We start from the raw sequence: 13,100 nt of genomic DNA on the forward strand, positions 1-13,100 counted from the left end.
TATAGGTTGTACATAATGTTTCAAATATTCTACATATGGTCATGGAAGTATTTTATCATAAGGTTGTATATAATGCTTTATATATATATATATATATATATATATATATATATATATATATATATATATATATATATATATATATATATATATATATATATATATATATATATATATATATATATATATATATATATATATATATATTATACAATTAACATGTTAATAATTTTATTAAAAATAATTAATTATTTTAATAACACTTAGGATTTTTTTTTAAATTTTTAAATATTTTTAAGCTTTAATAATCCTTATTTATAAATACGCTTATCAATTTATCATATATCTTTAGACTTAGGGTGTGTTTGGCACACTAGCTTATTGGAGCCTGTGTGAGCTTATAGGAGCTTCAGCTTATAATTTTAATAAGCTCAAAGTCATAAGTTTTGTTTGGTAGACAAAAAAAAGTAGAGCTTATGAAAATTATAAGCTCTTAAAAATGAAGTTACTTGTAATAGCTTATGAAAAAAGTAGAGCTTATAAACTGAAAAATAAGCTCTAACTAGTTTACCATAAACTTATAAAAAATAATAAAGTCCATCTATCAGCTTTAAAAATAAGCTCCAGCTCCGACTACAGCTCTAGTGCATGAGCTCCAGCTCCAGCTACGGCTCCGGCTACAGCTACCTCTCTAGTCCATGAGCTCATGTTGTTAGTTTCATACAAACACATTTAGATATTCTAAATCTCTTATCCGTCTCTGGATCCAAAATTTATCTTCAACTTCAGCAAACAAAACCCAACAAATAAAAGGGTTTATTTTCTTTGATCCATACACTCAAGCATAGTTCTTGTAAAATAGTCATCGTCAATCCTTTGTTATTATAGATCTATCTACTATTTATTCATTGATTTCATCCGTTCAAAAACCCATATATCTTTTGTTTTCTTTTCATTTATACTACTAACCCACTCAAGAAAACTTCATTTTTTACTTCAAAATTTAATCTTTTTTGCTCCCACGTTTAGGGGTTTTTGTGTTCTCCATTGACTTGAATTTGACAACTTAATTGTCAAATTAATTTTTGGTTTATTTGGCTAGATCTCATTAGTTTGTGATCTACTAAAAGTTGCCTGCCTGCGAGGTGTTTGATGCTTTGCCTCTGAGATGCAGCCTGACCAAAGAAGAAAGGTATCCTAAAAATGGTTTCATTCTTATTACTGTTAATGTTAATAGTTTGAAATAAGTGTATATATTATATAGTCTATTATGTTTATACATATAACTGTTGATTTGATGAGGTATTATAGATGATAGATCAGTATATATTTGATGTTTATGTTGCAATGGATCAATATGCATATGTTTAGGTTTACATAAAGTTTGATTTACATTTGATGGTTTTTTTAGTAAAGTTTTAATTTGTAAATGATTTAATGTTATAGGGATCTGCAGAAGTCGATTTTTTTACAGAGTATGGTGAAGGGAGTAGGTATAAGATAGAGGAAGTAATAGGTAAAGGAAGCTATGGTGTTGTATGTTCTGCATACGATACTCATCTTGGTGAAAAAGTAGCTATTAAAAAGATAAACGATATATTTGAACATGTTTCCGACGCAACTCGTATTCTTCGCGAGATTAAGCTTTTAAGGCTTCTTCGTCATCCGGATATTGTTGAAATTAAACACATTTTGTTACCGCCTTCAAGACGAGAATTTAGAGATATATATGTTGTGTTTGAGCTGATGGAATCTGATTTACATCAGGTTATTAAAGCAAATGATGACTTAACACCAGAACATTATCAGTTTTTTCTTTATCAGCTTCTACGAGGATTAAAATACATACATACAGGTTATACATATGAATCTATAACATACGACTTTATGTCGTTTATTACGAGTGGTTAATGACTTGTTATATCTATTTATATGTTGTTTTTGATTTACTTTTGCAGCCAATGTATTTCACAGAGATCTGAAACCCAAAAATATTTTAGCAAATGCCGATTGCAAACTCAAGATTTGTGACTTTGGTCTTGCAAGAGTTGCATTTAATGATACACCTACTGCAATATTCTGGACAGTATGCTTTTCGACTCATATTACTGTTATTTGGTGGCAGATTTAACCGTTTTACTAATTTATGGGTTGATATGGGTAGTGTATGACGGGTCAAATGGGTGAAAATGGGAAGTTAGTTTAATTGGAAATAGAATGGATGGCTAAACGTGTATAAAGCCTACTTATCAACGCACGAACCTCTTTGATCATTTCACATCAAATATTAAATATATAATTTGTGCAAAAGATAAATTTATTGGCAAAAAGTGTTTGGGTTTCTAGACATTATTGTGAGCTATATGTGTTAAGTTCCTGGGCAGCGATTGAGCTGAACGTAAAAAGTGCAAAATCACACATTTTGCCCTATTATCCAACCTACTTGCGAACTTAAAGTTTTTTGTGGTCGGGTTTTGGTACTTATGTTTGTCGGATTTGATTACAGGATTATGTCGCAACAAGATGGTATAGGGCTCCAGAATTGTGCGGATCATTTTTTTCTAAGGTAAAATAGTCACCTTTGCAGGTACATGCTTAGAGTTAATCAGATGCATTGATAGTTTTGGCACAACAATCTACAAAAATGTTTTGGTTCTAATTAATAAAAGCTTTTTTATTAACTAAATGTCAATGATAGGAAATGGCAACAATTATTATGGGAAGATTGAGAGAAAAAAACCATTCGCTCCCTTGACCCAATATTGTATATTTCTCTTTATATAATATATAAACACAACGCCAATCTTAAAAACATTTGGAAATATACACCGAATTTCTTAGGAAATATGTCATTCAAACAACAAAATATAGAAAATAAGGGTCTTTTATTGTAAAAAGAAGCTCAGAAAGAATCAATTCGTCAAGTCGTGGGAAATGGACGACTTTGCAAATTGGTTGTCAGCACAAACTCATGGAAGTCAGTCAAACGAGAAAGGGAGAAATAATGTTGTTCGCTATTTATTTACGTGGAAGATCGAAGACTGAGAAATATTATACTCACAAAAAAATCCGTTAGAGGGATCAGAAAAAGACCACCTTCAACTAGGGTGTAAAGAGAGGAATTAATGGATATTGTATAATTACGTAGAAGTAATAAGTTAGAATGTTTCCTTTCATGTGGGCCGTATGCACTTGTCTTTAGAGAAATACGATGCGTACGGACAACATTAAATAAAAACATATGTAACCTACCTGCTTATATTAATTATATAATATCCACTCATTTCTCTCTTTCTTCATTCCACATCGAGGCTCTTGATGAATGCGGGTTTTATATTTCTTAGTCTTTCATGATCATCTTTCACTCTCTTATTCCTAATTTGTCTTCTTTTATCCTTCACACTCTTTAATGGCCACCAACTTGCCTTCTCTCCTCGTCTTAAATGGCAAATAGCGTAATTTTTCTTTATCTCCTTTGGATGATTTCTATAACTTTGTTACTGACGGCCAGTTTGCTATGTCGTCTATTTTTCACAACTTGTCTTGAGCTTCCTTTGGATGATTTCTATAACTTCGTTCAGATTCTTTTATTTTTCGTTTGATTGGATGTCATGTTTCCTCCGATCTCTGGTGTATGTTTTCTCGGATGTTAAGGGTTGGTGTTGTGTTCATCTTTATAGGGAGAGAATTAGTGTTGTAAATGGCGATCGTCTCGGCCGGCGGGTCGGTTTGGTGACTTGCCCGTCATGTTTCGTTGAAAACGTCTAATTAGTCGGTCAACGCTAAAAAGTGAGTTAGTCGAAGTCAAGGTTGGTCATAGTTGGATCAAATATTTACTTAGATTTTGTGCCCTTACATTTGAAATATTAATGTTTGATATGTATGTGTAACATACATATATATATATATATATATATATATATATATATATATATATATATATATATATATATATATATATATATATATATATTACTAAAATCAACTTCGACTCGACCCCGACTCTACTGATTAGTCGTCTTAACGTCCCGACTGACTTGTCTCTATGTCACGACTTTTCCCACCTTGAGAATACAATTGCGGGTCAAGGACCAAATCATTTATGATGCACAAGTTCAATATTTTACTATTACAACAAAAAAAAAAAAAAAAAAAAAAAAAAAAACTACAGAACTTTAAAAGACAGAATAATCATTTGAACGCCAAAGAATGTGGTTGATCGTCCACGCAGACGAAGCAGTCAAGTTGCAATATTAAACATAACTTTGATAACTAAGATGTTACTCCATATTTGTTTTAAAATTTACCTCCCAGTATACTGTGAGACGACACAACGAGTGCATCTTTTAAATCTATATGTAATACTGAAAAAAATGGAAAGTATTATACGTTAGATGGCAAAATGAATATCACATGTTAAACATGTAAATTATTCTTTTCCCACTTTTGTATTAACTTGATGTTTTGTGCAGTATACACCGGCTATAGACACATGGAGTATTGGATGTATATTTGCAGAGCTATTAACTGGAAAACCTCTTTTCCCTGGCAAAAATGTGGTCCATCAGTTGGATCTCATGACTGATCTTTTGGGGACCCCATCACCCGAAGCCATAGCAAGGGTCTGTATTATTAGTCAACATAAAATGTGTTTGGATATGCGTTTTGTTAGTTATTACCTTTTTTGTTAAACTTTAATACTCTGATTTAGAAATATGCTACTCCCTCCGTCCCAAATTCCCAAATTTATTGTCCCCAGACAAAAAACACAGTTTAAGAAAAAGTACCTGACACATGTACTTTTTTGTTAACTTTTCAAATTTAACCATTACTTTTTACCTATCTTTTTGTCTTATATGTATAAAATAAGGGCAGAAAGTAATTTATCACATTTTTCCATTTATGGAATTGGACAATAAATTTAGGACATCCCAAAAAGGAATAGTGGACAATAGATATGGGACGGAGGGAATATTAAAGAAAGATTTCAAGCTCTAAATCAAAAATATATGTTTCAGTTTTTTTTGTTTAGTTTGAGAAGAATTTGCTCTAGTATGTATTCAGTTTTAGTCTTTGGTTTGATAAATAATCTTTAGTTTGTAAAGCGTTTAACTTTTGATTTTCTGATTATTTCCATTTCAAAGTCCTTTAGCACACCCAACCCATTTCTCTTGCACAACTTAATATTTTGAGTATCTAGTTAACCTTATTTCTATGTGGCTATTGATGGCTGATTGCTTGAATCTGGTTATTCAACACTAAATAATCACTTTCAAAACGCAACTACAAATCTTTCATTTTTTTTTTTATTTTTTTTTTTTAATTTTTTGTTGCTTTCATCATCATATTAACATTAGTAATTTACAATTAGATAAGAAATGAGAAGGCCCGAAGATACTTAAGCAGCATGAGGAAGAAAAAGCCGATTCCTTTTTCACAAAAGTTTCCAAATGCAGATCCTCTTGCTCTTCGTTTATTAGAAAGAATGCTTGCGTTTGAGCCGAAGGATCGTCCTACTGCAGAGGAGGTAATAATAATATCTTATCTGTTTATCTAAATTGTTTTATTGTCTCTTATTTTATATTTATTGAAAAATTAGATATTGTTTCATTTATAGGCTCTTTCGGATCCATATTTCAAGAATTTGGCAAAGGTTGAACGTGAGCCGTCTGCGCAACCCGTTACCAAGATGGAGTTTGAGTTTGAAAGAAGAAGAATTACAAAAGAAGATGTACGTGAATTGATTTATAGAGAGATTCTTGAATATCATCCAAATATGCTTAAAGAGTTCTTGGATGGAGCTGAACCAACTGGCTTCATGTATCCAAGGTGCGATTAACGAACTTTTGTTTAATATGTAAACGAAATGTAGAGGTTCAAATCTTGATCTATCTATATACAAATGGGTCGGTTTAGATTTGTTTTAGCTTCATTTGGTTGAACAGTTCAAACAAACTGAAAGTTCCTGGGCCGACACCAGACCTGTTACGAGCCTACTAAGAAGTTATTTGGTTAGACCAGAACAATATTATCCCCCATTACGTAGTTGTCACAAGACTTTCTGTATATCATCATTGTTATAAGTGTCAAACTGGGCGGGCTGGATAAAAACAAGCTGTCTTTTGGAGGGTTAATAATAGCTTGAGTTGGTTTGAATGCATAATGTTTCTAAAAATGTGGCTTTTATAACGTCGAATTGTTTCTCTTGAAGCCGTAAGATCGAGGTTAGCTCTCTATATGTTAGGAGTGATAATATACATATAGCTAATTGACACATTTTCAAATACATTATAATATTAGTTGAAATTGCCTTTTCTACTCTTTTGTGTAATGCTATTTTTTCATTAGTGTGCCTTGAGTAAATATGTTAAAAAGTAATATGTTATAATAAGCCTCTCATTGATCTTTTTCAAAATGAAATTTGCATTTGTAGACTAAATTTTTATCTGCTTTAATTGTTGTTTCTGATTCGCAGTGCTGTTGATCAATTCAAGAAGCAGTTTGCTCATCTTGAAGAACATTATGGGAAAGGCACATCTGCTGCTCCTCTTGAGAGGCAACAATCTTCATCGTTACCAAGGTAACTTATCTTCATGCTTTCAAATTTGTGGCCCACAATGCTTTTTGTTCTTTTAATACTTATGATATAGACGTATTATTTTATTATTACAATAATTCTACAAGTCAATAACTATTGGGCTGTTTTGGATTAAACACGACCTAGTCCACCACATTACAAATTTTTATCGTCGTATTAATTAGTCTAAATAAATAATTGTTGGGTTGTTTATGATTTGTGTCTTGAAGTTAGATTTTTTGCTTGACTTTTGGTTAGGGCGTGTGTTCTATATCCAAAAGAGGCTGTCCAAGGTGCAGTAGAAGTTACAAACGGTCTTTCAAAGTGCTCAATTAAAGAACCCGGGAAGCAGTATATGACTAACCCCGTGCCAATGAGCAGACTTCCTCTACAAGTTCCCCAAATCATCCAAGGTTTGTTGATTTTTTAAACTGTGTTTTTTGTCTGTTAGACAATTAAATTGGGCGGAGGAGGGAGTGTAATTTATGTGTGTTATGCGTTTATGATATATGGTTATGGTTATTTTGCTTTTAACAGGGGGAAGTGCTGCGAGGCCTGGTAAAGTAGTTGGTTCCGTGATGCGTTACAATAACGCCGGACCAGCAGTTGCACCCGCACCTGCACCCGTAGGATCAGGAGATGCGTTTGAACAACGAAGGGCAAGTAGGAATAATAATACGGTAGCTGCCCCAACCCAATTCCCTCTTCCCACATCTTCTTACCCACGACGAAGCACCAACTCAGGTACCTGCAAAAACGATAAGGTAGAAACGAGTATAGATGTTTCAAGCAACGGGATACAATTGCGACCTCCATACGTTCCAAGAAAACTTGCTGCTGCACAAGGTGGGCCCGGTAGTCAATGGTATTGACTTTTAACACGTGTTCTTTCGTGGGCCCTTTGTGAAAGTTGTGTTAAGGCTTTGCCTGCAGCTAAGTTCACTGTTCACTACCGTACGCCTGGCAAGAGTAATTCGACAAACTTTCTTGGTTAAAACGGTTGGTAAGTGTTGGTTTATTTATTTAGAGACATGATGGAAGATGTGGGAACATTGAAGATATTACATTGCTTATGAAGACTTATTTAAGTAGCTAACAACCAAATAATGATTCCTTAGTTCACTAGCTTTTACTTGTTGTTTAACATGTAAAAATAACCATCAAGTTGAACAAAGACTAGCATTTGTGTCAATTGTATCCTCATTGTATTACGTATTTGTTTAAAGATGGTAAATATAGTACTTTGTTAGTTTAATTATTTTATTTCTATTTTTGATCTTAGTTGTTTCCCTCAAGGTTCAGATCACCGTTTCTAACCGGGGCATCGCAATATTTTTCTCTTTTCGTTAAGTTTTTATTTTTTTTAATGGTTGAAGTATATTTTTGGATCTATTTTAAATTTTAACTCTATTCTATTAAATCTGTTACCCTTTTGTCAGTTTGTGTTTTAATTATATACACAAACTATTATTGAAGTTTTATATGAGAGAGATATCCATGGGTATACCTAGTTGTTGTGTGCACATTATCCATAGCCAGATTGTATATACAGTATAACAAATTCACAACCATAAACAAGAAAAACAAGAAAGATGCCATTGTTAAGTGTGTATTTTTTTCATATTTTTTTTTTTCTCTAGCAATTTCACAACCACCCAGTTGAATATATTCCAAATAATTTTTTTAGCCCTACAAAACAATCAAGTCCATAACTTCTCAACTTGAAAGTATTGATAAGCACGTCAACAATATAGAATATAGAATATATAAAATAGAATGAACTTTAATAGTTAGATGAATTTTAACTTAAAATATTACAAATTGATAACCTAAACAGAAAAACCACATTTTACCCTTTACCTGCACGCCAAAACAAACTTATTGCATTCTTTAAACCATATACTAGTATACAAGAATTTGCAATCTGTTAGATTAATTTTTGTCATGTGAATCATATCCTATTAATAATTAAAAAACTATGTAATCACCCATATAATATATTGATAAATACAATATGAATTCATCTGAAAAATTGCCAACTCTGTTTTTCATTTAATCACACATATCTGTTGAAAATATCACAGTTTGTGTTTATCAAACTTATATGGGTCGTTATATGATTTTATGGTTTGCAGCAATTTTTTAGACTAATTGCATTTCTAATGATAAACACAGTATGAATTTAAAGTTTCATGTAACAAACCATGATACCACTCAACATATGCAATTGGTACTCAAGTATACAAATCAAATTATTTCTAATTTCTAATTGCCAATATCACATAATAAACAAGAAGAAATTGAAAAACAATACAACACACAAAATTATCAATATTTAGATAAAGATTTGAATGTTTTTCTTTATATATACGAGTCTACCACCATCCATAAACAACATTTGTGTACTTATCTTTAAGCCATCTGAAACTCTTTCTAAAAGACCCTTTGACTTTTCCTTCAACTGAGTAGACTTTATAGCTTGCAACCCTTTTCTTTCTCTGGAACTCAGGATCATTAAAGCTCCATGATTTTTTAGTTGACTTTTCTTTCTTGAAGTCAAAGTTTTTGTAAGTACCAGCAACAACAAGATCCATATTGGTTTGTGGAGGTTGACCATATGAAACACTATAAGACCTGAAATTATAAGGTGGGTTGTTGTCAAAATTGGATATTTTTGGTTCTACTCCACCATAGTATCTCTCTATTTGCATATCTCCCTCATCACTGTATCTATATGATCTTGATCTATAATCACCCATGAGGGAGAGAAAGAGAGATTTGGGTGGTTAAAAGAATTGATATAGGTGGTAGTTTATAAGAATCTAGAGTCTCATGTTTGATTGAAAAAAGGTACAAATATAATGCAAGAAAAGTAGACAATATTTAAGCAGGATTATTTAGTCAACTAGTAAAATGGGCCCGCGCGATGCCGCGGTACCTTTCGGGTTGTATATTCATAGTTAATGGAGCGTTATGTATTTACAGAAGTAAAAACGTTTTACTACGGGTGTTTTTAAATACATGTAGTTAGTATCTAATGTACCTAATGGCCTTTTTAACGGCATGAAGATCGTGTAAAAAAAAAAGGGAAACAGAATTATCGATATGATGTAGTTAGTTTGGGGAGTTTATTATAGGTTATGGAACACTGATCTAAATACACGTAATTAGCGTTTTTTTTTTTGGAAGTGTCCGTGTCGCGTATAGTTAGTCTCGTTGTGTTCGTTAGATTTTTTTGAGTTGAACGGTGGGTTCGAAAAAAATTAACGCGAGCCGAGCGGGAAGATATGTCCCGTTGAGTATTGAATAGAATCCGAGGTATTTAGCGTTTTTTTAGAAGTGTCCGTTTCGCGTATAGTTAGTCCCGTTGTGTTCGTTAGATTTTTTTTAGTTGAACGGTTGGTTCGAAAAATTTTAACGCGAGTCGAGCGGAAAGGTATGTCCCGTTGAAAATATGGGTGAAGTTTAATTAAGTTTTTTTATTAAAATATTGATTTTACACTTGATACCCCTGGTTTGAGGGTTGGGATGTAACTTTTTACATTTTTTAGGGGGGTGTTTTGTATTTTTTTTCCCCTTTTTTCCTTGTTGTCGTTTTTGGGGGAATTTGGGTGGGGGTTGGGATAAAACGACCAAAATTTGGGTGTTGGTTAGTATATATGGTAATGACAGTCTAGTCTTATTCTTATTGGGAGAGTTGTATTTTTTCTCAAGTGGCAGCCAGCAAACTTTGAAGAGCTGATCAGCATGTCAACATGACTGCATAGGTTAGTACTTCATTTTTAGAAATAATTGGGCGGTTGGTCCTTGTAATTTACATCGTATGAAGTAGTTGGTCCCTGTAAGTTTTTTTCAAGGTGATTGATTCATGTGGTTACAAAATAAGTGTGAGTGGTCCATGTCAGTAACAACCATTAAAAATATCTGTTAAATAATGTCATGTGTGATACATGTGTGCAAATATCTCTTCTGAAAATATCCCCTTTTGAAAATGAGAGTTTGTATGTACACAATCAAAAATTAGTCACACGCAACCAATCATGCTTTAAGGTGTTGTACATTACCACAATGTAATGCATAATTGATTGTGTATGATAACTTTTTGGTTGTGTACAAATCAACACCTTTGAAAATATCTTTTTTTTTATAACTTACAGAGATGAAGTGGTAAAAAAGATGGACCAAAAGACAAAAATACCTCTCAAATACATCGTCCATGACATAACTTAACATACATTTTTAACGGCTGTTACTAACTGTAAGATAATGAAACCCGTCAATTATTATAGATAATATTAGCCCTATTTATAGAGAGCATAACCCTAGAAAACATAACGGACTCAAGCCCACAATCGGATTTGGGCATAACCCTAAACCATACACTAACACTACCTCGTCGTTTGAACGGTGAAATCACAAAGGTAAAGCTAAATATAAAATAAACTAATAAAAATACAAAAAAAAAAAAAAAAAATCTTCTCTTGTTTGATGCGATAAATAGACAGATATTGTTTGACTGCGTATTCCTTTTTCGTAGCGTTTTTCTTTTACGCCGTGGCTTGTTTGCCTAAGGATTGAGCAGGACTTGAGCATAGAACTTTTGTCGGACGATAACAGTCATCTTCAACGCTGCAAATGAGAGTTTTTTTTTTTTTTTATTCCTCTTTTTTTTTTCGGGGTTTGGAACCTAGTTAAGCTATGCGGCTCAGCTCCACGCCGATTATTGCAAGAGATTTGTCGGAATAAGAATCAAGGATATTGGAAAAGACAAATAATAAAAAAAATGTGAGATCGGTGGTGGTCTAGATAATGCGTACACCTGTTTAACTAGGTTTTAATTGATGCAAGGTGTTTAGGTATCGTAAGAAGCTATTTTTTATTTCGGCAGCCGGTTAAATGACGACAAACAAGGTATGTGACACAATATACAGAAACATCAAACAAGAAAAAAAGAGAGATCAGGAGTGCAGGGTACAAGGAAAATATTACCACGTATTAGGTTTTAGAACGGATATTACTTAGAACGTATACCGATTGAAACAAAGGAACTAATCAAACGAAATGATAATAATAATAAAGCGAAGACAATAAATCAATGGAGATCCCTCCGGATCATCAACAAATAGTCGATGACCGGCGGTTAGAGAAACCTAGCCTGATATGTAAGATAATGAAATCCGTCAATTATTATAGATAATATTAGCCCTATTTATAGAGGGCATAACCCTAAAAAAAACAAAACATAACGAACCCAAGCCCATAATCGGACTTGAGCCTAACCCTAAACTATACGCTAACACTAACAAGAACCACCCAAGCCCGATTTATAAACCATAAGGACCAACCACCTGAATAAAAATTTATAGGGATACTACTTCATATGATGCAATCATATGGACCAATTGTGCCATTTTTTCTCGTTTTTATTAATGTCTTTTATCTCTCTTTAATCTTTTATATAGTGAGAACCAAGTTAATTTTGTGGAGAAATGGAGTTGAAAAGCACACGATAAAAATTCTCTCACATTATCTAAGTTAACTTCACAATTAGTAACGGAGTTTAAACGAAATATTTAGCAGACAAATAGTGGAAAATGTAAATTAATAAATAGTTAAATAGATAAGGTTTAAGAGTATACTAGTGAAATGACCCGTGGAACCACGGCTTTATTTAAACAAAATAATTTAATGACATGTTTTAGTTATTAAGTGAATGTAAATGCTAAAGTCATTTATTAAAATGTAAATGCTAAAGTCATTTATTTTAATGACCCGTGGAATCACAGATTCTGACTAAAAAACTTGTCGTTGTTTTTACAAATATATAGAGACCTATATTTTCGCATACATGTGTAACGTAACTAAAGAGAATCCATATTTAAATGTTAATAATATAATATAATAATTATAATTATTAGAAATAATAATAATAATAATAATAATAATAATAATAATAATAATAATAATAATAATAATAAAGTTTGCTCAAAGTTATTTTCAATAATAATTATTAGTAATAACAAATGTTTTTTGAATTTTTTTAGAAAATTAAAATACAATTATTATATAAAGGTTGTACAATATACTTTAATATTTATGAATGTGTTCATTGGGTGTTCTGTAGAAGATTGTAGAATTTGTTTTAAAGTTTGCACGTATAGTCATGTGAGTGTTTTATCATAAAGTTGTACATAATATTTTAAATATTATACATATGATCATAAGGTGTTTTTACCATAAGGTTGTACATAATATTTCAAACATTGTACATATGATTATGAGGGTGTTTTATTTTCTTTTCATATTAATATGGGAGGTTATTAAATAATTATAAATGTGTTCATTGAGTGTTCCGTAGAAGATTGTATAATTTGTTTTAAATTTTGTACATATGATCATATGGGTGTTTTATCATAAGGTGTACATAATGTTTCAAATATTGTTCATACGTTGATAGGGTGTTTTTACCATAAGGTTGTACATAATATTTCAAATATTGTACATATGATTATGGGAGTGTTTT

The 13,100-nt window shown here is 31.9% G+C and overlaps 2 protein-coding genes across 2 annotated transcripts; one reads left to right on the forward strand and one right to left on the reverse strand.

Annotated features, from left to right (window-relative positions):
* Nucleotides 1-828: 828 nt before the first annotated feature.
* On the forward strand, nucleotides 829-7,813 carry LOC139902884 (mitogen-activated protein kinase 15-like). Its single transcript, XM_071885553.1, has 10 exons — nucleotides 829-1,192; nucleotides 1,447-1,855; nucleotides 1,959-2,086; nucleotides 2,507-2,566; nucleotides 4,473-4,622; nucleotides 5,372-5,527; nucleotides 5,618-5,829; nucleotides 6,476-6,580; nucleotides 6,836-6,990; nucleotides 7,115-7,813. The coding sequence occupies exons 1-10, from the start codon at nucleotides 1,169-1,171 to the stop codon at nucleotides 7,447-7,449; spliced, it is 1,734 nt and encodes a 577-aa protein (XP_071741654.1). The 5' UTR covers nucleotides 829-1,168; the 3' UTR covers nucleotides 7,450-7,813.
* Nucleotides 7,814-8,952: 1,139 nt separating this feature from the next.
* On the reverse strand, nucleotides 8,953-9,336 carry LOC139901793 (uncharacterized). Its single transcript, XM_071884469.1, has one exon. It carries the CDS (start codon nucleotides 9,334-9,336, stop codon nucleotides 8,953-8,955), a length of 384 nt encoding a protein of 127 aa, XP_071740570.1.
* Nucleotides 9,337-13,100: the final 3,764 nt, after the last annotated feature.

Source organism: Rutidosis leptorrhynchoides, chromosome 3 (assembly GCF_046630445.1).
Source record: "Rutidosis leptorrhynchoides isolate AG116_Rl617_1_P2 chromosome 3, CSIRO_AGI_Rlap_v1, whole genome shotgun sequence".
Classification (NCBI taxonomy): domain Eukaryota; kingdom Viridiplantae; phylum Streptophyta; class Magnoliopsida; order Asterales; family Asteraceae; genus Rutidosis; species Rutidosis leptorrhynchoides.

Excerpts from the sequence above, each read along its gene's own strand:
- LOC139902884 (XM_071885553.1), top strand. The coding sequence starts at position 1,169 with ATGCAGCCTGACCAAAGAAGAAAG. Across the intron at positions 1,193-1,446 it reads AGCCTGACCAAAGAAGAAAG|GGATCTGCAGAAGTCGATTT; the intron begins GTATCCTAAAAA and ends TTAATGTTATAG. Across the intron at positions 6,991-7,114 it reads AGTTCCCCAAATCATCCAAG|GGGGAAGTGCTGCGAGGCCT; the intron begins GTTTGTTGATTT and ends TGCTTTTAACAG.
- LOC139901793 (XM_071884469.1), bottom strand. The coding sequence starts at position 9,336 with ATGGGTGATTATAGATCAAGATCATATAGATACAGTGATGAGGGAGAT.